At 46.7% G+C, this 26,395-nt stretch overlaps 1 protein-coding gene across 4 annotated transcripts in view; it reads left to right on the top strand.

Moving 5' to 3' along the window:
• Positions 1-26,395, top strand: part of IBTK (inhibitor of Bruton tyrosine kinase) — a 700,505-nt gene that overhangs the window by 416,426 nt on the left and 257,684 nt on the right. For all 4 annotated transcript variants that reach the window (XM_085611015.1, XM_085611017.1, XM_085611016.1 and 1 more), the window contains 2 exons: positions 1,549-1,650; positions 23,710-23,827. In XM_085611015.1, the coding sequence (XP_085467141.1) occupies positions 1,549-1,650; positions 23,710-23,827 (220 nt within the window). The remainder of the gene's footprint in view (positions 1-1,548; positions 1,651-23,709; positions 23,828-26,395) is intronic.

Genomic DNA, 26,395 nt, shown 5'->3' with positions numbered 1-26,395 from the left:
AGAATCATTACAATATGCAACATACTGGAGATGCAAAAGCAACATAAGAATATACTTATATATATAGGGTAAAAGGACTTTTTAAGTTTGTAAATAGTGTGCACTCCCCTGCTGGTAACATTGGTCCGATCTGGAGCAAAGTGCTTGTGCAACATCTAGTGTTCCAGTCCTCTTTCTATTTAGATGTGGCCTTTGGCCAGGTGGAGTAGTTAAGATTTACTATGTAAATTGCTAAAACCTTTCCATAAGCAGTCCTGGTATTAAAATCAATAAAAACACGTTAAAACAACATGAAAGGTGGATTGTCCTCAAAGTAATTTTAGGCAACACATTTAATAGAGCACGATCCTAACTCCATGGGGTAGCAGAATGCTTCATATTAGCCGGAGTATCAAGTTCTAGGTGCTCTCTGTAGAATGGTATTGTGTGTACTTAAAATAAGGCCTGTTCTGTTGGCATCTAGACCTACAATTGGAAAAACAAGTGACAGTAACCCACTCAATTATGGGCAATGTTCCTAACTATAGCGGTCTTTCTGCTAGCAGGCATTTGTTGGTCATAGATTTCACTGGGTCTGAGCAAGTGGCTGATCCTTGACCGACAAAAGAAGGGGGGGGTGGCATTTTACTTTGGCGCCTGTTATATGCTGTTGTTATTATCTGAGTCAAAGATAGCCTGTAAGGAGGAACTTTCTAAACACATATGTTTAGCATGAATTGTGTAGGACTTTAGGGACCATGTCTCTTCTGACACTCAACCACATTCTCCTGATTTTGTCAATAAACAGACTATTGCCTGGTTCTACTTAATATAGTGACCTCAATAGTCCTAAAATAAAACTCTAAATCTAGTTTAGTAAATATGGTCATATGATACCCAGCCTTGCTCTCTTCTTATACTACTTGTAAGCATACCGTCTGTTTTCAACTAGTGTGTAGTCAGCTAATACATCTTTACAGTACGCGTGTTTTTAAAGGCCAGGATTTCTCCACATTGGTAATTGAAGCACAGCACAAACCTCACCATAGTAAGCTCAGAACAGTACAAGATCAGTCTAAATGTTGATCCTCATCCTCTAAAAGAACTCCCTCAAAGACAAAGGTGATCATATTTCTTAAATTGATAAAATATATTATACAAGACAATAAGACTTGATGTCTCCCAGTGTTTTTCATCCACTTCGCGGTATTGGAAGCACTCAATTATTGGTAAGTTTTGTATTGGTATTCCTAAATTAGGCCACCTTTGATCGCATGATATTCTCAAGTTCTATGAGAAATGTGGATGTTTGATCAAATGCAATCATGAGTCTCTTACCTCAAATCAGTCTTCTATAAATGCTGCTCACTACCAGCTTTGCTTTCTTCACTTTACCCATCTCCTCCAAGCCATGCTGTGTGCTTTATCTAGTGGTTTTAATCACCTGTTTTTGAACTGACAAGATTAATTGGTTAAAAAATAGAGCACATTGAATTAATACATGAGCTCATTCTCTTGAAAATGTGTTTTTGATTAATAGTGATCTATGTTCTTTCTTCTTTTCTCCAGAGTCTCAAAATGTTGAATTTATTTGTAATGTCCTTGTGGTTGCGGATCAGTTGCTTGTTACTCGACTGAAGGAGATATGTGAAGTTGCTATTGCAGAAAAGCGTGAGTTATCACTGTCCAATTATAACAAGTGTTATATATGTGAAACGGAACAAAAGACTGTTTATGAAAAACCTTTTACTCTTCTATGCCATGCTGTCTCTACACATTTTGCGTCTTGCCTCTGTCTTGAAGGTATAAATCACCCTGAACTTTTATTTTGTTAGCAACTTTTATGTATATTTACAAAGACCATACAGCATAGGAACAGTATAATAAAGTAAGACCGCCACTCAGCAGGCCTGTGCGAGGGACAGCTGTGCCTTGGAAATCAAGCAAGCCAAACGGGAGTCCATTTCAACCCTAATATCGGTAGGGAGGTGCTATCACAACAGCAGTCAGTCCATGAAAGTTTGAACCTGTGTATTCCAGGGCTTTGCAGGTTCCAAACGTCAATCATTGTAGAGAGTGGCGGTTGTGAGGTGTAACAATCAAATAATAACAGAGCAACGGGTGGGTGGGATAGGAATTGATGAGGGAATGGGGGTAGCAGGTGATGTAGGGAGTCGGATAGGATCAGAAAGCATGCCTAACAAATTACAAATGGAAAGGCGGGCTTGTTGAGGGTGTATAGGGACGTAATCGCGTAGTGGTTAGTGATGTAGTGTGCGAACACAAGGAAAAACTGTGAGAGTAGGACCGGGTGGTGGACAGCTGTACAGTTAGGGGCAACTAACATGGAGCTATGTGATGGTACTCTATGCCATGGGTCATTACCCAGTATCTCAGCTAGTCTTTTGACCCGGGGAGGAGTGGTGGGGCACCACCCTGGATTATTCTGGTTTATCAACCACCTCAAGGAAGACGCCTCATGCCTGTCAAAGCAGTCGAATTCGTCATTAAGCTTATTGGTAAAACACTTGTGAAGGGCAATCTATGGAGTTCTTTAATTTATTCCGAGGGGGTGGGGCAGATAGGCTGGTACCAATGGCAGGGGATGCATAGTTTCACCTATGTAAGCCATAGCCTAGCCAGCCATCGGTGGGCATGGACATCCACTTCAGGGCCATCACCCACATCATGGAGGAGGGCTAGTTGTGCGGAGGGGCGAACATATTAGGGGTGAAACCATTGTATGTGAGCCCATACTGACACCAAGTAGGGTTGTATACTCTGGCAACTCCACAGTACTTGCAGTAGTCACACTTTCCTCCTTGCCTATCCAGCATTTGCTGTTAGGTAGGATACTCGCCCATTGTCATTTATTTGGGGACCAGTTCAACTTGTGTAATGTCTTGAAGTACAAGACGTTTTGGTGGGATACCCTGAGGACCCTGTCCTAGGAGTGAATCAGTTCTGCGCAGTCGTCTTAAGTCTAATCTCTGACCAGAGCAGCCTGCTACTTGGTGCGAGTCAGGATCAGGGTAGGATTTATGTGTGCACCTCTGATAAGCACTCCATATAGGCCAGAGACAAGTCCCCTATATCTACCACCAGGAGTCCAAGGTATTTTAAGAGAGGGGAGGGCTGGAGTTCCGTCGGGAGAGGGCCTAATACGGACCTGAGGCAGTGGGATAGTTGTTGATGCTTACTGTAGTCGCCTGGTTGTAGTTAAACTCTCCGGTTAAACGGTTTAAGAGTGCCTTTGCTGAGGAGTAAATCAATGTGCTTAACCATCGCATGTTCCAATTTACCCAGTAACCTGGCTCTAAGGCAATATGGAGGGCAGCATTATGCCACACAGATGCCATTCTATGGAGAAGGGGCTCAGCACCAAGCAGTCTGTAGACCATCATCCATACCGTAACCGTGGCTCGAGAATGGAGTTGCCTCGCCAAGGAGCGTATGACGGCAGTAGGTAACATGGAGGGAGACGTGCATGCACCCTCAGTGAGATGGCATTCTATATCTACCCACATCGGTGCCTTCATGGGGACACCCAGGTGAGGTGCAGTCTGGGAAAGTTAGAAGGCCAGACAATAATAGAAAATGTGCGGTGCTGGAAGCCACCAGCTGCTTTGTCCGCGCACAGTCTGGCAGCCCTTAGTTTGGGGCACCAGCTGCTCCAAATGCATGATTGAATGTCCGCTTCTCTTCCCAAGAGAAGTGCATGGAAGGAGTTCTCTTAGATTGTAGCATAATGAGAACATAATGGTATCTGGGTGCTTCTGTCATCTTTACGGTTTGCACTCTGCCCCAGAGAGGAAGGTTCAAGTGTTGCCATTGAGGAAGTCTTGCTTTGACCACTCTGAAAGGTAGTAGGTTGTCCTCTAAGAGGAGTCTGGGCGGGAGAGGAGGAGAAAGATGTTGTCCCCATAGAGGAGCACTTTGACTGCTTTAGTGGGGACCAAGACTTGTCTCTGTCCCATCTTACGCTCAGGGTCTCCACCACCAGCTTAAGGCCCTGTGGGTCTGATTCCTGGTGCCGCAGGGTCTGGGGGTGATTGTGTCTTTGACGCCGCTGAGGCTGGGACCAGACATCATCGGCTGGCGGGATATCAGCGGAGGGGCCCTCTTGTCCATAGAGTAGTCCTCAAAGTCATCCACGAAGGACTCCAGTTGTGCTTGGTCTGTGAATTTGCAGGTCTTCCCATCCATGGTGACCCTCATGTGAGCTGGGTCCAGCAGTCCTTACTTGAGGTCCCAGCAACAGAGCTGGGATTGGAGAGCAATAAACGTCTTGTGCCTGGTGTTGTGGCCTGCGAGTAGTTTGCTGCAATACAGTGTCTCTTGAACAGCAGTGTGATCAGTGCTCAATTTGCCAACTGAAGAACGGTTCTAGTAAGCTGAAGGCATAGTTGGCAGGTGATTATCAGACATGGTGCTTGGTGGGAGGCTGTTGAGTTTGATCGGACCCTGTGAGCCTGTTGAATTTCCAGGGATTCTGGGAAATTAATGTCCAAAAACTAATTGATGAGGCCCTCCAGGAAAGACAGTAAGTGGTCTTACGCCGCCCCTTCAGGGACTTCATAGACACTGATATTGTCATGGCGGGACCTGTCTCCCAGGTGTGTAACTTTCTTAATGAGTAAATTGTTATCAACGTTACGATCAAGCGTGTCCAGACACGTGAAAGGCACAGCAACTTTACATCAGTGGTGAGCTTAGTCATCTTGCTGTCTATAGTGGAGAGGATGGCCCCAATGGTCGAGATCTCCTGCAGTAGAGTGTGCATCCCTGTTGCGGTGTGGTAGAACTGCTCGAGATTGGAGGGGGTTGGCCAGGGGCTTGAAGAGCGCTACTACCTCCAAAAATAAACAGTTGGCAGGCAGTCAGCATAAGCGTCTGGGTGGCCCTTCCGCCGGAAGTTGGGAGGTTCGGGCATCCTCACGGTAGCAGTTGCACCCAAAGGCCACTCGGGCAATGCTAAATAGTGGAGCCTCAAGTCTTAAAGGGGGCCGTGTACATGCAAACAAAAAATCTGCGCTCAAGTACATATGGGAAAACAGAGGCAGGGCTCTTGTGGGGGCTCCTCCGTCCACACCTGGTCTATGCCCATACTAGCTGCTCGCTAGATGGTGTCAAATAGAGGGTGGAGCGAGGGCGAAGCTGGACATGTGGGCCACGGGCTCCTCACAGCACCATGCGTCCCCTGGCCCTGTTCTCTGTCGGGGGGAGGGGGTGAATGCTTTGCTGAGGAGTGAGCCAGCTGGTAGCAGAGGCCTGGGAACCATAAAGTCACAGGCTGCTGTTGCATGGGGGAGAGTAAGAGAGTCCCAGACGGCTGTTCTCAGAGGCCAAGCAGTGTGCTCTGTAGGGCCAAAGGAAAGGTTTGGTAAATCACGTTGGGTATGTTTTTTTTTTTCTCTTTCTGAGAATGTCGTTTGATGACTAAATAGGAAAGATGAAAATGAATGTGCTAAAGATAATTTCTGCCAAGTCCAGGAAAATCTACATACATGCAGAAGTCAGACTCTACACCATTTCTTTCTGAAACGCCCTTTGGAATTTAATGTTGCTGTTCAAGTCCCTGATTACGATATCAAGCACTTGATGAAAAATTCTACAGAATGTTGAAATCACATCAATTTTTGCTACAGTTCTCTGAAGCAAAGATGTAGAAATGAAAGAAGATTCACCAAAGGCAACTTGTCCCTGATGCGATCAAGAATGTCCACAATTCTACACTCGTTCTATCGATTTGTTTATCCTCATTTCCTCCTCTTTGGTTTGTGCTCATCCTTAACAATTGCTGCTTTTCGAAGAGTGACATGTGGAAGTTTATTGTTCGAGGCATATGAGCTGCAGATTACACACTGTGCATAGATCGCCATCTGGTGTTGGGCCCGGATGTTTGCACTTGTTTTTGTCTTGGAAAGTCTTTGGAAGTCACAAGGTATGTGACTCCTCCTTTGGATCACAGTGCGCATGGGCTTCGGCTCCATCCTCAGATTTTTTTTTTTTTCGCCATCGGGCTCGGATGTGTTCTCGCGTTCCAGTTTGGAACCGTTAACGGTTTTCTCTTTCGACGCGCAATCCTTCCCAACTCGACGGTATTGTTTTCAATCGCGTTTCCAACCACACGCGAACCTTCAACTTTGAAGTCTTCGATTCCGGTCGTCGACAAAGGCCTTCGGGCCTACCCGGGCCTCATCTCCGGCTCATGGAAAGGACGCCATTTAAAAAGTGTCCTCGATGTGGGTCGAAGTTTCCGCACACCGACAGACATGAGGTGTGCAACCTCTGCCTCTCACCGGAGCACGAGGCCAGAGACTGTCCAGCTTGTGCCTCTTTCCGCATCAAAAAGACCATCCGGGACCGACGAGCTCGAAGGATAATGGTGCGCTAGATATCTTCGATCCCCGACGACATCTTTCAAGAGGGCGTCGATGTTCCGGAGCAGGGTCGAGTCGAGGAAGCCATCAGCAGCGCCTCCGAAGCAGATGATTCCGACATCGAGGACATCACTCCAGCTCAAAGGGCCGTGAGTACAGACGTCGACCCCTACCCACCCGCCCCCTCGACTCCGTCCAAGAAGGCTTTGGTACCACCTCCACCTTTGGCGTCATCGACCTCATCCACGCCGACCGCTGCTCCCACATCGAAGCACTCGGCGTCGAAGGCTAGCACCAGTTCCTCTGCACCGACAACACCCTCGGAGCCGACTAAAAAACACCCGTCCAAAGGCCCCGATACTTCCAAACCGAAGACCTCTGAACCGAAAAAACAGCAACTGGTTCCAACTCATAAAGACACTGCCAAGCCTAGAACCGCTACCGAGTCGACACCCAAAAAACTTACGGCTCCGAAGGATCTGTCTCCCACAGAAGAACTGTTTCGACCAGATCCTGCTCAAAAGACTCTAATGGAGGACCCCAAAACTGATCATTTCATGCTCAGCATCAGGAAAAGACCACTGAAAATGCCTGCGCCTGCACCACCACCAAAGAAGAGAGACTTTGCTACCTCTCCATTAAGGATTCCTTCTCTTCTTCCTCTTCCTCCTCCTCCTCCTCCTCCTCCCCACCACACCACTCTCCCACACCATCACCTACTCCAATAGATGATGATGACAACACCTCAGATGAGGCAGGGGGAGGTGCGGACGATCAACCCCTTGGGGACCCTACTCCTATTGGCTCCCCTGACCCCTGGGATGATTACAGTGTACCAGATGTCCCTCTCACCTCACAAGATGATATTTACCCCTCCAGGCCTTTCCCCCCAGAGGACAATATCGGATTCAACCAGCTCCTTCAAAGAGCTGCCCAATATCATGGGGTAGCCCTACATACAGATCCAGTAGAGGATGATTTCCTTATGGATACCTTTGATACTACACAAAGGTCTACCTCAACACTGCCCATGCTTAAAGGGGTCATTAAGCACGCACCAGAGATTTTTAAAGACCCCGTCAGGGCTCGGGTCATCAACCCACGAATAGAAAAGAAATACAAGGCTGCCCCTACTGACCCAGTATACATCAAGGGCCCCGCACCACTAGACTTACTAGTAGTCTCTAATGCCAGGAAGAGGGCAAATTCCCAAACGTCAGGTGACGCACCACCACCAGACAAGGAATCGAAACTCTTAGACTCCTCTGGGAAACGCACAGCGTCACAGGCAGCAAATATTTGGCGCATTGCTAACACCCAAGCGTTCCTAGCCAGATATGACAGTGCACATTATGACGAACTCGAGTCCATAATGCAACACCGCCCTGACAAATATAAAAATAGAGCCTGTGAATTAATCCAAGAGGGTAAGACCATTACTAACACCTCCATTCGCTATGCCCTGGATGCAGCAGACACCGCCTCAAGGGCAATCAACACCAGTGCCCTTTTGCGCAGGCATGCCTGGTTATGTATATCATTTTTTAAACCAGAAGTACAGAGTTCTATACTCAATCAGCCTTTTGATGAGCAACACCTATTTAGGCCCAATGTAGATGTATCCCTCGAAAAAATGAAGAAGGATACAGACACCGCCAAATCTTTGGGAGCCTTGCAATCGCAAGCTCCCAGAGGGTCTTTTCGTCGCTCATCCTTTAGAGGCACCCATCGAGGCTACTCCTGTGATAACCCCTCCACTTCTTACAAAGCTCCCACACAATCCACCTTTACTAGAGGTTACCAAAGGGGTGGTTACAGGGGATTAACAGCAAAGGCAGAGGCTAAAATAACAACTTGCGCTCTGCCTCCACACCTACCCCATGACTTCCCTCCTCTTCCCCTCGACTATTCCACTCTAGTCGGGGTAAGACTTCACCATTTTCTCCCTGCCTGGATAAACATCACTTCAGACAGGTGGGTCCACGAAATCATTCAATCAGGCTACTGTCTCGAACTAACATCTACACCCCCCAAACATACCCCCCAAACACCGTCCAATGTCACAAGAACATCTGTTACTGTTAAAACAGGAGGTTCTCATACAGGGGATACTCATCAATAGTCATAATCTATGAATAATCCCTGCCCATGTGCGGGATCCCGAAGCATATAGAAAATACATATATATACACATATATATGCATATGTGAAAACATATACATGCAGCCTAAAATGTTTCAAACATGGCAAAAATGCTGAAATTACATAGGTTTGCATTGTAGTACCCCTAACCCATAAGGAAAAAAGGAAGCACTAAACAATTGTCATACAATAATGCTTTATTGCCATAAAGCAAACTTGTGATTGCAGGCATTTGCCTGTAGGCTGCAGCAGAGTACTAAGAAACAAAGAACACTGACACCTTGCCTTTAAGGCATTAGAGTAGGGGTACCGTGCCTTTAAGACCTGCAGGAGAACCCTTGCTCCCATGATACACCACAGGTGGCATTTTCTCAGAAAACTCGACATTTTCTGACTCCTTCTACTGTTTTTTTGCTCTTAATACTAATTGTTTCCAGTCAGAATGCCTGCCTTATTCAGGAAATGCCCTTCCTGTGGCAATAAGATGGCACTGGCAGATCCACACTCGGTGTGTATTGTGTGTCTTCCATCCTCACACAACCCTGACCAATGTCCCCACTGCCAGAAATTTTCCAGGCGGACTCTGCGTGACAGAGAGCGCATAAAACTTCATGTCCAGCTGGAGAAGGACAGAAGCCGTCATGGAGGTGACCATGGAGTCTTCAAACCACCTTCTTCAAGCAAACAACACCAAAAACGGTGACATACCACCTCTCCTGAGTCCAGAAAGAAGAAGGTAACAGGAGATTCGCCGTCGAAGAGACCCAGACACTCTTCAGTGTCGAGGGACGGATCACCATCTCGACGTAGAGATTCTCCGCCACATGCAAGTAAGTCGGCGTTGAGGCACAGCACTTCGGGCTCGAAGGCTGTGGGTCCTGACAGACCTGAAAAGTCGACATTGAGGCTTCCGTCGACGTCGAGACACTCTCCGCCACCCTCGAGGGGGTCGGCGTCGAGAGTCACGACAGCGAAAATCTCGGTGCAAGTGGGCTTGTCGACGTCGAGAGCTTCGTTGAAGTCCCATCACTCGACGTCAGGAAGATCGACGCCGACTCGGCGCCATGGGAGATTGACGTCGAGATCACCAGGTCGACGGCGGAAGTCGACGTCGAGGTCTCCATAATCACCGTAGGCGATTGACGTCAAGACCACTGTCGAGAGCGGGACGGCGTTCCCATAGCAGATCCTCTTAATGGATGCCGATGGTGACGCAGACTTCATCGACGTCAAGGCATTCGACGTTGAGGAACAAAAGTGCAGCGCCACAGAGGAGATGTCATCTGGGGATCAGTCATCATCCCCAGGACTGCATATTGTGCAAATTTCACTGCAGAAATCTCCTAAAGCTGGAGAGAAGTACGGTCTGTCGCCTCGCTAGCTGGAAGCTGTTGGGACAGGTGACTGCAGAAGTCTGGGCTCGGACTACTCTTGCACTTACTCGCCTTCTAGGATCTCTCCTCAGAGAAGCAAGTCTCCCCTCAGAAGACCAAGATCGCCTTCCACACACCGATCACGGTCCGGGGGTCGTCAGTCTTCCCCCAGAAGATCAAGACCACCTTCTAGGCACCGATCAAGGTCCAGGGGTCGTCGCAGCTCTCATCACGACCGTCCCCATAAGAGAAGACGCTCGAGATCGCCCACATGGTCTTCCTCCATGAGGTCCTCAGTCCGGGACTATTTTCCAACCTTCTCCTCGACTCCTCCATCACGGGTGTCTCCCATCGATGACATCACGACCTTCTCAGATGTCCTGGGTAGGGGTGTGCAGAAACTGAACATCACTTTGCATACCCCTGTAGTTCCCACATCTATCATCTTCGACACCTTACACCATCGCACAGCTCCTAGACCGCTGCTTCCTTTGGTGCCAGGACTCTTGGAACCAGCTATGGCCACATTCCTCACCCCTGCTACGGTGGCTCCGTACCATCCAGGATCGCCAAAAAGTATAAGGCCCCAGCCGAGGATCCCTTATTTCTCAGAGCTGATCCACCAGCGGACTCCGTCATTGTGGCGGCAGCCATGAGGTCTCACTCAGCGTCTGTGTCATCTTCTGTCCCCCCCAGAGAAGGACAGTACGCAGATGGACTCCTATGGCAGGAAAATGTGCAATACGTCGGCTTCTTCCATGAAGATTGCAAGTGCCTCACCCCTTCTCGGGCGATATGACAGGTCTCTTTGGGACTCTCCCTCAAGGTTCACCGAAAAGCTCCCCAAAGAAGGCCTGCAGGACTTCAGCGAAATTCTACTAGAAGGTGGGCTAGTAGCCAATCAAGTTATAATTGCGGGAGCGGACGCTTCAGATCTCGCCGCTCATATTTACTCCGATGGCGTCTGCTCACAGCGCTCAACCTGGCTGCGCCTAGCAGGCCTCAAGCCTGATGCACAGAAAAAGATTCTAAATCTTCCATTTAACGGCTCCTCCTTGTTCGGGGCTCATGCCGATGAGGAAATGAATAAAATGAAGACAGAACTGGATACTGTCTAGGCTGTAGGTCTGGAGAAGCGCGAAGAATACCGGAAGCGCTTTCGTCAGGGCAACAAACGTTCCTTCCAGCAGAGGGTTCAAACCCCTCGATGGTCCTCCCAGAACCAGCAGAGGCCCCAATTCCAGTAGAGGGGTCATGGCAGAGGAAGAGGGAACACCAAGCAGAAACTGTCCACCACTAAGCAGCCTCCCAAACAGTGAGGCATTGCTTCCTCCGCACCCGTTCGCCACTCCGGTAGGAGGGAGTATCGTTTTTCACCTGGAAGAGTGGGAAACCATAACAAGAGACAAATGGGTGCTGAATATTGTGCGAAAAGCAAAACACACAAGATGATGGACGGAATGTTGCATATTGGCAAAGAGTACAGACCTATCCTCGACCTGCGCCTGCTGAACAGGTTGATCAGAAAAGAAAAATTCTGAATGCTAGCCCTCCATCAAATCTTTCCGCACCTTCACCAGGGAGACTGGATGTGTGCCATCGACCTGCAGGACGCCTACTTCCACATTCTTGTCTCAGTGAAATATCGCAAATTTTCAGGTCTCTCGTCACCACTACCAGTATCGAGTACTTCCGTTCGGCCTCAAATCCACCCCACGGACATTCTCCAAGTGCATGGCGGTGGTGGCTGCCTTCCTCCGCAGGCGGAAGATCTTCGTCTAGCCATACCTAGACGACTGGCTCCTGAAAAGCTCCACACCTGTGCTACTCCAGAGCCATCTCTCATACTGCCTCAACTTGCTGCATTCCTTGGGGTTGCAAGTCAACTACAAGAAGTCGGTCCTCAACCCCACTCAACGGATACACTATCTGGGCGCCTCCCTGGACTCCGTAGAGGCAAGCGTGTGTCCTTCGGAGGAGAGGTTGTCATCAATGCTTCTCAAGTGCCAAACTCTTCTCGACGCTGCACTTCCCACAGCCAGGCAAGTGTCTTCACTACTGGGATCGATGGCCTCGTGCATCTACATTGTATCCAATGCACACCTTCACATGCGGCGTCTACAACAGGCACTCGAAGATCAATGGTCTCAGAGGTCAGATCGCTGGGAAAATCGTATCTCTCTCCACCAAGCTGCCAGGGACTCCATCAGATGGTGGATGAAACGTTCTCACCTGCTGCAAGGAGTCCTTTTTCATCAGACGCCTCCAACACAGACAGTGGTCACAGATGCCTCAATGCAAGGCTGGGGAGCTCATATGGGCCAGCTTCAGGTACAAGGTCTCTGGTCCAAGACAGAAAGAAGTTATCACATCAACTTCTTGGAGCTATGGGCGGTCCATCTGGCGCGCAAATCCCTGTATCCGTCTCTTCAATCCAGCCACATTCAGATTCACACAGACAACACAACAACTATGTTCTATCTGAACAAGCAAGGAGGCACCAGGTCACGAGTCCTGTCTCTGGAAGCCCAATCCATTTGGCAGTGGCTGCTGGCGAGAGGTCTCTCACGGGGGAATGCACTTTTGATCAGCTGGTCGCTGACATTGCTGTACGCTTTTCCTCCGCTCCCTCTAATCCCGGCGGTCATACAGAAGTTCTACAGGACCAACACCAGAATGATCCTAATAACGCCGGAGTGGCCATGCCAGTGGTGGTACCCGGATCTCCTCCAACTGTCAGAGGTTCCACACCAGAGGCTGCCCTGCCGCCCGGATTTACTGACCAAGAACGAGAGGAGAGTGTTTAATCCCAACCTCCCTTCCCTCTGGTTGACTGCATGGCTCCTGAAGTCATCCAATACGGACATCTAGACCTTTCGGCTGACTGTATGGACATTCTTAGAGAAGCAAAGAAGCCCTCCACCAGAAAGTCTTATGCTTTCAAGTGGAAGAGATTTTACCTTTGGTGTAGGGACATCGCTCTTGATCCGACTCAAGGTCAAGAGCAAGTGATTCTTCCATACTTACTGCTCTTGGCAAGGTCAGTCCTGAAGTACCCCTCCATCAGGATCCACTTAGCTGATGTCACAGCTTATAGAAAGTCTCCTACCTAGACCTCATTCTTTCAACTGCCTGTGGTCAAAGATTTCCTAGAGGGGCTTAAGAAAGTGTTTCCACCAGTGAGGTCCCGTTCGCCTCCCTGGGAGCTTAACATTGTCCTCACCAAATTGATGGGTGCTCCTTTCAAGCCTATTCATAAGGCATCTTTGCAGCATTTGACCTGGAAGGCTACTTTCTTAGTAGCCATCACTTCAGCACGCAGGGTAAGTGAGATTCAGGCCCTGTGCTGCAAGGAGCCTTACACTGTTTTCCACGCCAATAGAGTGGTGCTGCGGACTCATCCGAGTTTCCTGCCCAAGGTGGTCTTGGAGTTTCACATCAATCAGATTATCACCTTGCCACTTTCTTTCCGCAGCCAACCGCTCCCCCGGAGAGAGCTTTACATTCTCTAGACCTCCGGAGGGTATTGAAGTTTTACCTTAATAAAACCCTTCCTCTTAGGAAGTCTGACCGGCTCTTTGTCAATTGTGGTTCAACAAATACCAGGCTGGCTGCTTCCAAAAGATCTATTTCTAGATGGATCGTCTCCTGTATAGCCTTGTCATACCAACTAGCCAACAAGGTGCTGCAGGCAAGACCATGAGCACACTCTACCAGAGGGAAAGCTTCTACTACAGCTCTCCTTCGCAACATTCCTATATCTGAGATTAGCAAGGCGGCTACATGGCGCTCGATACATACCTTTAAACGCCATTACTGCCTAGATTCAGATGCACAGGCTGATGCCAGGTGGGGCAGGCCTCTTTGAGGAATTTGTTTGCATAACTGCTGTTTGAATGTGATGTTACTTCATGTTCTATATGCTCTGTTAATCATCTGCAAGACTTTGGGTATGGTCTTGCTACTCTATTCATAGATTATGACTATTGAAGAGTATCCCCTGGATGAGAAGGATTAGTTACTTACCTGAAATCCTAGTTCTCATCCAGGGGTATACTCATCAACGTCATAAGCGACCCACCCACCTCCCCGGACGAGCATTCTCTTCAAGTTATTGTTTATTGATTGCATATCTACCCAGGTGCATTTGCACCATCAAAAAGAACTGACCTAACTGCCTCCTGTGGTGCATCATGGGAGCAAGGGGTCTCCTGCAGGTCTCAAAGGCATGGTACCCCTACTCTAATGCCTTAAAGGCAAGGTGTCAGTTTTCTTTGTTTCCAAGTACTCTGCTGCAGCCTACAGGCAAATGCCTGCAATTACAAGTTTGCTTTATGGCAATAAAGCATTATTGTATGACAATTGTTTAGTGCTTCCTTTTTTCCTTATGGGTTAGAGGTACTATAATGCAAACCTATGTAATTTAAGCATTTTTTGCCATGTTTGAAACATTTTAGGCTGCATGTATATGTTTTCACATATGCATATATATATGTATATATATGAATTTTCTATATGCTCCGGGATCCCGCACATGGGCGGGGATTATTCATAGATTATGACTTTGATGAGTATACCCCTGGATGAGAACTAGGATTACAGGAAAGTAACTAATCCTACTCTCTCTCCTACAATAAAGTGCAATAGAACCAGTTACCTTGCACCAACACAACAAGGGAGTCTACTCCCTATATTTTCTCATCCCAAAAAAGGACGGACTCTAAGGCCAATATTAGACCACAGACCCCTAAACCTATTCATACATTCAGACCATTTCCACATGGTCACACTTCAGCAGGTCCTTCCTCTGCTTTCCCAGGGCGACTTCCTTGCTACTCTAGACCTCAAGGACGCCTATTTCCACATTCCCATTCACAACGCTCACCGAAAATATCTCAGATTCGTGGTGGACGGTCAGCACTATCAATTCAAGGTGCTCCCAGTCGGAGTCACCACAGCACCAAGAGCGTTCACCAAGTGCCTAGCAGTAGTGGCAGCACATCTGAGAAGACAACACATACATGTCTTCCCATATCTAGACGACTGGCTTATAAAAGCCAAATCGTACAATCAGTGTGTACAACACACACACGCCACTATTCAACAACTTCCCGACCTGGGTATTCAGAATAAATCACCCCAAGTCCCAGCTGCAACCGTCCCACATACAACAATATCTCGGTGCCACAATAGAGACCTCAAAAGCGCTCGCCTATCCCACTCCAGCCAGGATAGCGAGCATCCAAGCTCTTCTCACCAAATTCCAACCGCAACACTTTCTTCCAGCTCGAGTGTTCATGCAACTCATAGGGATGATGGCCTCTTGCATATTCATAGTCCCTCATGCAAGACTCCAGATGCGTCCTCCCCAAGAATGCTTAGCACGCCAATGGAACCAGGCTCGAGGTCAGCTAACAGATCTGGTGTTGGTAGACGGTCGTACCCATCTCTCTCTGCAGTGGTGGAACACCAAGAACCTTGCCAAACGGAGACCGTTTCTCGAGCCAGTTCCTCAAATAGTCATGACAGCGGACGCATCGCTCTCCGGCTGGGGAGCTCACCTACCACATCACACCATACAGGGCAGGTGGACACCTCAACAAAAGTTACTCCACATCAACCACTTGGAGTTACTAGCCATATTCCTAGTCTTAAAAGCATTTCAAAAACAAATATCAGGCAATACTGTCTTAGTCCATACCGACAACATGACCGCCATGTATTATATCCAAAAACAATCGGGGACACATTCTCTGCAGCTCTCTCAACTCGCACAGAGCATATGGAGGTGAGCTATACCTCAGAACATCTTTCTCCTGGCCCAACATGTCCCAGGAGTCCAAAACACAATAGCCAATCTCTTGAGCCGTCAAACAGAACAGATCCACGAGTGGGAACTTCATCCACAAGTTCTTCAACCGTTTTTTCAGAGTTGGGGGCAACCACAGATAGACCTCTTCGCCACCCAAGAAAACGCCAAATGCCCAAACTTCGCCGCCAGATATCATCACCCATTGTCCAAAGGCAATGCGATATGGATGAACTGGTCAGGCAGATTTGCGTACGTTTTTCAACCTCTCCCACTCATTCCACTAGTGGTGCGCAAACTACAGCAACACTCATTAACGCTGATCCTAGTTGCTCCAACTTGGGCCAGACAGCCATGGTACACCACACTGCTGGAACTCTCAGTAGTTCCGCACCAAAAACTACACCTCTCTCCACACCTCTTAACCCAGAACCATGGAGAGATCCAACACCCAGACTCGGCTTAGCTCAACCAAGCGATTTGGCTCCTGAAATCCTAGAATTTGGTTACCTTAATCTTCCTCCTGACTGTATGAACGTCATCAAAGAAGCTAGATGGCCTACCACTAGAGCATGCTATGCAGCCAAGTGGAAGAGATTCGTAGTATACTCCCATAACAACGACACTAATCCCCTAGATGTGTCTATCCAACACATCATAGGCTACTTACTACACCTCCAAAGATGCAACCTGGCCTATACCTCTATCAGATTACATCTTGCTGCCATAGCAGCATATCTACAAAATAGACAGCACCTCTCAATTTTCAGAGTACCTGCCATAACGAACGACTAAAAAGAATAATTCCCCCCAGAGTACCACCTTCCCCTGTGTGGAATTTAAACATCGTTCTCACAAGACTAATGGGGCCCCCATTTGAACCTCTACATAAATGTGAGCTACAATTCTTAACACGGAAAACTGCTTTCCTCGTAGCCATTACTTCTCTAAGAAGAGTTAGTGAACTACAAGCACTAACCATTCAAGAACCCTTTCTCCAGATGCATCTTAATAAAGTTGTTCTCCGGACTAATCCTAAATTCCTCCGTAAAGTTATTTCTTCCTTCCACCTCAATCAATCTGTAGAGCTGCCTGTATTCTTCTCGCAGCCACAAACAGTTGCAGAAAGAGCTCTTGACACCTTAGATGTCAAAAGAGCACTACTATACTACATAGGGAGAAGAAAACCCTTTTGTAAAACTAAACAATTATTCGTGTCTTTCTCACCACTACACAAAGGCAACCCCATATCAAAATCTGGGATAGCTAGGTGGATTGTCAAATGCATACAGATGTGTTACCATAAAGCAAAACGTACATTTTCTGTTCCTCCTAAAGCCCACTCTACACGAAAGATAGGGGCTTCAATGGCATTTTTAGGAAACTTTCCTTTAGATGATATATGCAGAGCAGCTACATGGTCTACACCACACACATTCACTAAACACTACTGTGTTGATGTGCAAACTAAACAACAGGCTAGTGTGGGCCAGGCTGTACTCAAAACACTATTTCAAACTACAGCAACAGATACCGATGGTCGCCTCTAGGGGTGGATACTGCTTTACAATCTATGCACAGTGTGTAATCTGCAGCTCGTATGCCTCTAACGGAATATGCTACTTACCAGTATGCATCTGTTCTTGGCATGTAGAGCTGCAGATCTACACATGCCCACCCGCCTCCCCGGCTACCTTTATCTGGTCCAGTATTATCTTACTTAGATACACCACACATGGGCTTCTTTCCTGTTTCTTACTAAGCTCCATCATTTCCCTGCTGGTGAAGAACAATCTGAGGATGGAGCCGAGGCCCATGCGCACTATGATCCAGAGGAGAAGTCACATACCTCGTGACTTCCACAGACTTTCCAAGACAAAAACAAGTGCAAACATCCGGACCAACGCCAGATGTTGATCTATGCACAGTGTGTAGATCTGCAGCTCTACATGCCAAGAACAGATGCATACTGGTAAGTAGTATATTCCTTCCTGTTTGAACCAGGGGTAATTATTTTTCTTTGTGGATAGGAACTAATGCAAAGGTATTAAACCCCACATTTTTGCTGTCATAATTTATAAATTTTTACAAATAAGAATGGTAAAAAAAATTCTGAGGAATCTTGCAACCAAATGTTTTGCTGCAGTGCACTTTATTGTTTCAACAGAAAAAATTGTGGCAAAAGGGAACTTCTGATAGAACCTTCTAACTGCACATTTGTCACCTTTTGAATATCCCCATGCGTCAGACTGAAACTGGAACCTTTTGCTTAGTGGTTCTCACTTTCACGCAGAGGGATGGTGTTACGCAGCTTTATTCTACATCATACCAGTCTAGCCCATGCAGGTGTGACGTTGGGACCAGTATATGTGCATCATCTGTTGCGTTAGTGTCAGTTCCTTTATTCCTCGCCAGTGGACACGGATCCAGAGCTTCAACTGTCATTCGACTGATATGTCTTTCCTCTTTAAAATTTTTGCAAGTGTGCAGACAAAATGGCACAATAACTACAGGTTTTAAGCCCTGTAAGGACTCTACCCAGCATATGTCGGTTACGGATCCATACATTGTCTGCCTTTGGTGACTTGGCACCATTGATGACTTGTAGTCATGTTCATCGTGTGCCAAGAAGAACGAAAAATCCATCCGCGATTGCAAGGTGAAGCTTGCTGTTGCTAAAATGTGCAAGTCGAAAACCTGTTCCTGATCAAACTATGGGGTGTGACGATCTTGGCTGAACTACAGGGTGTGGACGTATTCCCATGGTCTTTCTCACGACCAGTCTTTATCAAATCAGGTAAGTCAAAGAAGGGAGACACAAAATATAAAAAGCCCAAGCATGGTTCACAAGCATCTTGCCACTCACACCATTGTAGGTTGCATGAAACAGCTGGCAAAGAATGTCAAAGAATGCGCCGCTCCCGCTGCGCCTCTCGAGCCCTCTGGAGGCGGGAGGACAACTGCGCTCCAGGCACGGGATGCGTAAGAGCGAAGACGGTTCTCGCACCCCGAGCTGCCCTTTCTGGTTCAAAATAGTATAACGAGCATGAAGAAAAACACGGCCAACCGTGGTGATTACCTAGAAGGGAGAAAACCCGCAACAAGGCAAAATTTCATCAACTTTCACAAAATTAAAATAATAATAACACGATGACTCGAAAGTCGCTGAACGCTAAAAAAAGCTGGGACGGTTCGAGAATCGCAAACGTTATTCACAAGGTAGTTTCTTGTTTGATGTTAAATGGCTGCTGTTAAAATAAAGTGAAGAAAGTCACAATCCTCACCTCCAGTCCTGACATAGAATTTGGCAATAAGTTTATTTAAAATATTTGGTCAAAGGCACACTTGTTCCTCATTGGCATTTGTGGTGTCTTATTCTAGTAGATGTAGATTCTACATGTTGGGAGTTAAGCTACAGAGAATATATCACTGTCACCTTGGATTGTGCACCCCTTTTGAAGATCATAGCCTTCTTAATCTTTTGTCTCTCACTATTCCACTTATTGCTGTCAATATCATATGATATTCTGTGATGATAGCTACCTTGGAAAAGCTCCCTCACACAATTTCCGATCCTCCCCTTCCTGTACTGTTAAGCCTCAACCTGGGATCATATTTGTAGCAGATAAAGAAGCATAGCTGACTTGGAGGGCTAAGAGGGAGGGTGAAAGCATTTGACAGACATTCTCTCAAGGCCCTGCTCTCATGAGGTATGTGTTAGGCTAGGTATACACAACCATAACTACTGGATACTGGGAACCTAAACAAAGACGAATATGCCTTGTTTTCCTGCATGCTTTTTTCCGCATGCCATTACAACGCGGTCATTATAACGACCGCGTTGTAGCAACGCATGCCTTTACTCCTCAAGTCGGAACAACTACTTGCTCTGGCGGGGGCGCTGGATGTTGGAATAGTATAATTTACTCTTCCAACTCCAGTCTGTGCAACATTAGGATAGGTGTTGGATTTTAAATCCAACACCTTCTGACCCCCTAGAGTAAGTCGTTGTTCCGACTTGTGGAGTAATGGCATGCGTTGTAACAACGCGGTCGTTGTAATGATGTGATGGCATGCAGTGTTCCGGTTTCGGGATAAACGATGTTTACCCTGCCTCATCCATTGAAGGAGGAAGAGATACTCATTTCCTTGAGTCCAGGACAACACTTCTATTTTATATTGACTGCAAAAAGAAAATGTTTTGTAAACAGTCGACTCTTTGTGGTATTTTTCTGTGCGAAAAAAGGCAAGGCTGTACAAAAGAGGACTTCGCTAGACTGGATAGTCAGCTGAATCAAAAGCAGCTCCCTGAAGGCCTGTGGGCTGTTCCACCAGGGCCAATGCCATTACAATGACGCTGGCAAGAGAGGTGTCTGTTATATATATCTTCCAGGCTGCGATATTGGTGCATGCGTTCCAAGAAGCTGTTGAGGCTGGGTCTTTTCAACGCCATTGTCATGTTTCACAAAACTGTCAATACTACAGTCTTTGAAGGTGCGCATTTTCACTGCATCTGCAGATCCTCTCCAATGGTAATCTAACACCTGGGCTCTGCCTGTTTTTTGTGTTATTACCCGCTACACTCGCGACACCATTTTATTCAGACACTGTCTTTTTTCTGCTTCCTTCAATGCAGCCACAAACATTTCGATCCAAAGCATGAGGTCTGACTGCAGTGCATTGATAGTTTAGCAGAGGTCTCTAATTTCTTGTCATCTCTGTCATCGCATTGTACTTCTTCTTATTCAACCCAACATAATATTGTATAAAGAGCCTTAGTTTGACTTTTGCCGCCCCAAATATTGATGCTGTAATTAAAGACAGAATCCAGGTGCTGCTTGGCAGGAAAACCGAATTCAGGCTCCCATTAATGGAGGGAGCCACACTAATTATCGCAGCTCAGGGGGTGTTCATTCTCAAGAGTCCCACAACCAAGGTGGGGTTCTTGAACCGGAGCTCTAATCTCAGCTACCCCAGATGGCAAGGAGTGCAAAGTACTCCTAATGACTAAATATTTTCTTGTCAAGTTTATCCGACTGTCCACCCCTAAGGTGTTGACATTACCTGACTCGCATGTCAGTTACCACCCTTGAGTCTATTTCCTCTACTCCTTGGGAACGAGTTGCCTCCCAATCCCCTTTTAACGATTCCCCTCTTTCTAACCCTAGCAGCTGGGCGGCCTGCAGGCGTGCCACTGCCAGTACTGCCAATTCATGCACATGACTGTAAACCTCCAATAAGGCTCAAAGAGGAGAAAGGCATCTGCAGCAGAAGTAACTGTGGCAGCTGCAGTATATATGCTGTGCACTGCAGCAGGAAGCACAGCATTGCCCGGCTCTAGAGTGGCTCCAGTGGAAGTGCAGCACCAGGCAGACATGCAGCTGGGTGGCAGGCCTGTAACACGATCAGGAGCTGTGACCATCTTGAGCTCAGGTCAGTCCAGCTACACCCCTTGTATCCCTTCAACATCCCATGATCATTCTAAAGGAGTGCCGAAGTTGTGAAGCTACTTGGTCCTTAATGCATATTTTCTCAGAAACGTACTGCCTTGAGAAATGGGTTTCAAATGTATCCACACTGCATTACTTTGATGTAGAATGCATAGTATTCTCCATTTCAAATCCTTTAGGCACCGCTGGTCAAATAGGCCCACGCAGAAGCCAACAACAACTTTACTCACTTTCTCTACATTGATTCGGTCCCATTACAGTGGGAAGTATCTAAGGATGAGGAAACTTTGCATATAGAAAAATACGGGGATTTTTTATGGAACCCTAAGAAGTGCTAGATGTTACAAGGCATATCTTTCACATCTTCAAACCTAAAACGAGACTAAAATGGCTTGATACAAACATCTTTGCATTTGTTGGTTGCACCTCATTTGTTGGTTTCACACAATGTACATAATTGCTGAGTTGGGGAACAAGTCTGGAAAATTATGGCTTATGTTTAAATGGGCAACCTCTGGCTCTGTAGATTGATTCCTCTAACTGCGATCATATTTCTTAACCACTCTTTCATTTTTTGGTAAGTCTTGGACCGTCTGTTTTTGGCTTTGCCTCATAAAGTTAAAATAGAGCCCATCCCTACCAATGTTCACTCCTCTCTGGGACCCCCAACATCATTTACTATACCCAGTATTATTCATTTATATGAAATGTCTAAAGACTACCTGACACGTGGGATAGTTTTTGGATTGTTGTCGTAAATAAAATATTACGCTCTCAGAATTTCAGAATATTAATAAGATCATGCATAAAGCAAGAGGCTGAGTCTGTGGTATCAGGTTCAAAAAGGGCTTTATTCCAATAACTCGAGTCAAAGGGAGAATATTACCATCACCACAAGGGATCTGGAAAGGGACTCAAAAGTATTCTCAATATTCTCAAAACATTATTCACAGAGTACAGTATATATACATTTCTCAATTGTACGTAAGCAAAAGAGCAAGAGAGAATGAGATAAGAGCATGTGGGCGTGTAAGTAGGCGTGAAGGTGGGCGTCCATGTGGGCGTCCACTTGATGATAATGGGTAATTTGTCATGTGTGGGTGGATACCTGGAGGGGGTTGCGTGATCTGCTGGAATTGTACTGGAACTTTGCCTTACTTGTGCTCAACTCGAGCATGACGTGTAACTGACGTGTAACTGAAGGGTGAAGGGGACTTGACATTTAGCCCTACATGAGGAGACAGAAGTCTGGGATGTCAGAACAACCTAATCCCAAATCGTATCTAATATCTTGTGTTTAAGGAACTGTATTATCTGGAAGGAAAGGTCTCTCAGGCAGAGGCTATCCTATACTGACTGCTAGTGCGTGTATAAGCGTCTACGTGTCTACATGAGATGCGAGGGGGCATGGGCCTACCATGGAACAGGAGCCATGAATTACTTGCACGGAGACAGTAAGGCCGGGCCCTTTGCTCTGTAGCTGGAAGGATGTTTACCTAAACTACTAGACAGGAATGCATTTCTCGAGGAGCGGAGCAGATAACTTGAAGGCTGAATACAGTTTTGGCAGGCAACAGGCCGGGCCAGGCACCGTTAGCCGCGCAGGAAGTAAGACAAAGGTCATGGATACAGATGCAGGTCCAGGCTGGAGCATTCAGAGGCAGAAGGCAGGAAAAGGCTCGATGGCAGAATTCAGGGCCTAACTTGCCAGAGCTGAAAAACGTGAAAAGTACACCATATAAAGACGGTGGCAAGGCATACTTAGGAACGGAATATTCGACCCATTCAGGGCGGATCTGAAAGAGGACATGTTGACGTTGGACACAATTGTATTTGCGTCTTCATAGCTTGAAGTGGAGGGAACATACATGTACTTGTAGCATGTACATGGAGCCGTTGGGGTCTAAGATAGGGGACACAATTGATCATAAAAATTCATATTTCCTCATTGTAGTGCGACAATAGGCCTGTATCAGATGACATCCCTGTATCATATGAAAGAAGGTGCTGATTTCTGTGTGACATCTAATGCATTGTCGAGTAGGCATCTTTTACAGCCTCCTTAGAGCGTAGTATGCTTTGGGTAAGCAGTTAAGTAGGTTAACGTGCAAACTTGATGATCTGGCTGACTCCTGAGGTGCCATCATGGTTCCCCTCACACCGCATTCTCCCAAAAAACCCAGATCTTATTACTATTTGAAGCTCAACCTGAAGAAGAGGTCCAAGGTGTTGGATAGTAATGTGTAATAAGGTCTTGAGATACCTCCTCTGCCTAAGTGATCAAGCACCAGTTTAGCTTCCAGGGAATTGTAGTCAAGGAGGTCAGTTGTGTCTGTCTAATGGGCCTCAAGCACGTCTCATTTATGGATATTAATAGAATTAGGACTGCTGAGGAATATTTTCTTAAACATAAAGTATACTTGGTGGTATTTTTCATAACTGAAAAATCACTTTTTAAACAACATTCAAATTGTTTCATTTTTACGTCACTTTTTACATGCTTATAACAGTTCAGCATTTTTATTTATGTACACTCTGTCTTTAACAGTATTATTTTATATTTACCTTTACAGTAACTCTAAAGAATGCTGCGGAGCTTCTGGAGTTTGCAGCGATGTATAATGCAGAGCAGTTGAAGCTATCCTGTTTGCAGTTTATCAGTTTAAACCTGGCTGCTTTGCTTGAAGCAAGGTAACAATAACTTCAGTCCAATAAAACCTTAATAGTACGATTTAAAAAACTGAGCACAAAATTAAATGCTGACGCACTTAATTTATTTTAAACAGGCAACGAAAGTCCTGGTGCCTATCAAGCCACAAATGGTGATGTTGTTGTGTGTTGTATAATATCTATTGAGCATGACAGAATAATCTGTATTCTGAGAAGTGATGACGCAGATCTCCATAAGGTCGCAGAACAAATAAACTTACAAAAGATTAATATGTCATGGGTGCGTTATATGTGCTGAAAAGCATCACAAGATGATCAAATGTGCAGTACAGGGCATGAAAAGTCAAGTTAACTTTTTTAACAGATATAATACTTAGGGCCCAAAGTTCTAGAAGACAGGCAGCAAAAAGTGGTTGCAAATTGAGCACCAGCTTTTTTTGTGTCTGCGCTTAAATTTTGCAGTGCAATCTATATACTGATAGGTACCCTTGCAAAATATCCAGTTGCAGGAAATCGCGGACCAATCTGCCTAATGAATATTAAATAGACAGGTGGCATTTTCTAATCCCCTGTGATTGCTATAAATACAGGGGTGATGGCCTACAAAGAACAGTTGACCACCATCTTGTTTACTTACTGTAGGAAGCTGGTCTGTATATACTAAACCAAAGTGAGGTATAGTGTGCACAGAGTCCAGTGGAACCCCAAAGGTAGGCAGAGGTAAAGTTAGATAGCAGCTCACTCTCTATTTGTGGTAGTGTGGTTGAGCAGTTAGGCAGTATCGGAGGACAGTGTTAAGTATTTGTTGTACACACTCAGTCTGCAAATGAATTCACACTCTCAAAGACTGAACTTTGTATAAAAATATTCTTTTAGTTATTTTATTTTCTAGAACCAAGCAAGCCTGGCACAGGTAGGCAATAAGTACTTTACAGAAGTAATGCAGTTTGTAAACAATTTGAATTGTAATTGCATATGCACTTTGTTTTGACTTACAGTATGGTTGAAGAGAAATACAATACTTTGTACACACAGTACATAGACTTGAATGGGCTTTTCAGTAAAATACCAGGTAAGTTACTTTCTGGATTACTTTTCTTACGCAGAGTAGTATACCTAGATACTACTCTGGGACATTTCCTGTAACAGGTAAGTAAAACCGTTTTTATTAAACAGTACAATTTAAAATAAAATCTTTAGGTTTTCAAACGCCACACTTAAAAACTTTTCCAAGAAAAATAGTCAGTATTATCCTTTGGAGGAAAATTGTGTTATCGGTTTTAAGGTAAGTAGTGAGAGTTGAGGTTCTGGGGGTAGACTATGGGATCCCCCAGGGTCAAGAAAGCACTCTTGTTACACCCACAGTGGCATTAGCCGGGTGCAGAGTGCTGAAGCCCAATGTTATCCAATGGGGGATAGGGGGCCTCTGATTGGTGCCTGCTGGCGAGCAGGCTACTTGGTTGTGGGAGCAAAGCTCCTAGACTTTCGCTCAGGGCAAATGAGGAAACAAAGTAGCACCAAAGGTACACCCTCAGCGGCACTAGGTCGGCCAGGTGCAGGGTGGTGTTTCGACGTCGGGCGCCCTGTTGTTTGCAATGGGGAACCTCCGGTTTGCAAAGGCACTGCAGGCTTGGGGACGAAGGTCTTCTGGGGGATGACCACCACTTCCAGAGGCAAGTTGAGAAGTTGGGGGTTGGTTAGGCACCGTTGGTTTGGCCATCCAGGGCAGTGAGGTGTCGGTTGCAGGGGTGCCTTTTGGGGTCGGATCTTCTTACCAGCTCTTGGTCGCGGTTGAGGGGACCTTCCGGATTTAGGCTGCAGGCGTCTGCTGGAGGTTTGAGCCAGGTCAGGGGTCACCGGATCTCGGGTCAGGATCGCCAGGGGGACCTCCTCAGGGTGTTTGCCCGCTCGGGCCGTGGACGGCGGGTGCAGAGTGGTGCGGATTCGCGGTGTCCGGATGGAGCCAGAGGCTGCAGATGAACAAATCCGGTGTTCGCGGGAGACAAAGTCTTTGTGGTGGAAGGCAGGCCAGTCCTCCGGAGTTTTCGAGGTTGCTGGCTGCAGCACACACTGGGATTTCGCAGGAGCAGGTTCGAGATGGAGACAAGCCGGTAGGGCTGGGGCCAAGTCAGTGGGCGTCTTCCTTTTGTTAGCTTCGGCACGGCTGTTCGGTCCTTCTTCTTCTTTATATGTGGCAGGTTTTTGTCTGAGGAAGCAAGCTTCAGGGGTGCCCCTTAATACTAGATTTAGGGGTGTTACAGGTAGGTAAAAGGTAGGGACCAATGGGTCCCTTCCCTGGCGTGGGTACACCCTCTATTATGCCACACTCCAGTGGGAGGGGGAAATGAGCCTGTCCCTTGTTGGCTGAGTCCGCCCATCTGCAAGATGGCGGGGACTAAGAGTTGTGCTTCACCTCACCTCCCCCACCTGAGGGGTAAAGTTGGCAGAGGTGGGCACACCTCTCTTCCTCACTTATTTTTTCCGCTGGTTCTCTCGCCCAAAGTGGGGGTCAGAACCAGTGGGGACCAGTTGCTAAAAGCAGCAAGTGGCCTGGGAAGCTCACAAAAGCGGCAAGCCTTTGAAGCTACC

This window comes from Triturus cristatus, chromosome 6 (assembly GCF_964204655.1).
Source record: "Triturus cristatus chromosome 6, aTriCri1.1, whole genome shotgun sequence".
NCBI classification, from domain to species: domain Eukaryota; kingdom Metazoa; phylum Chordata; class Amphibia; order Caudata; family Salamandridae; genus Triturus; species Triturus cristatus.
The sequence above is the reverse complement of the archived record's forward strand: the minus strand, read 5'-3'. Positions and strand labels throughout refer to the sequence as shown.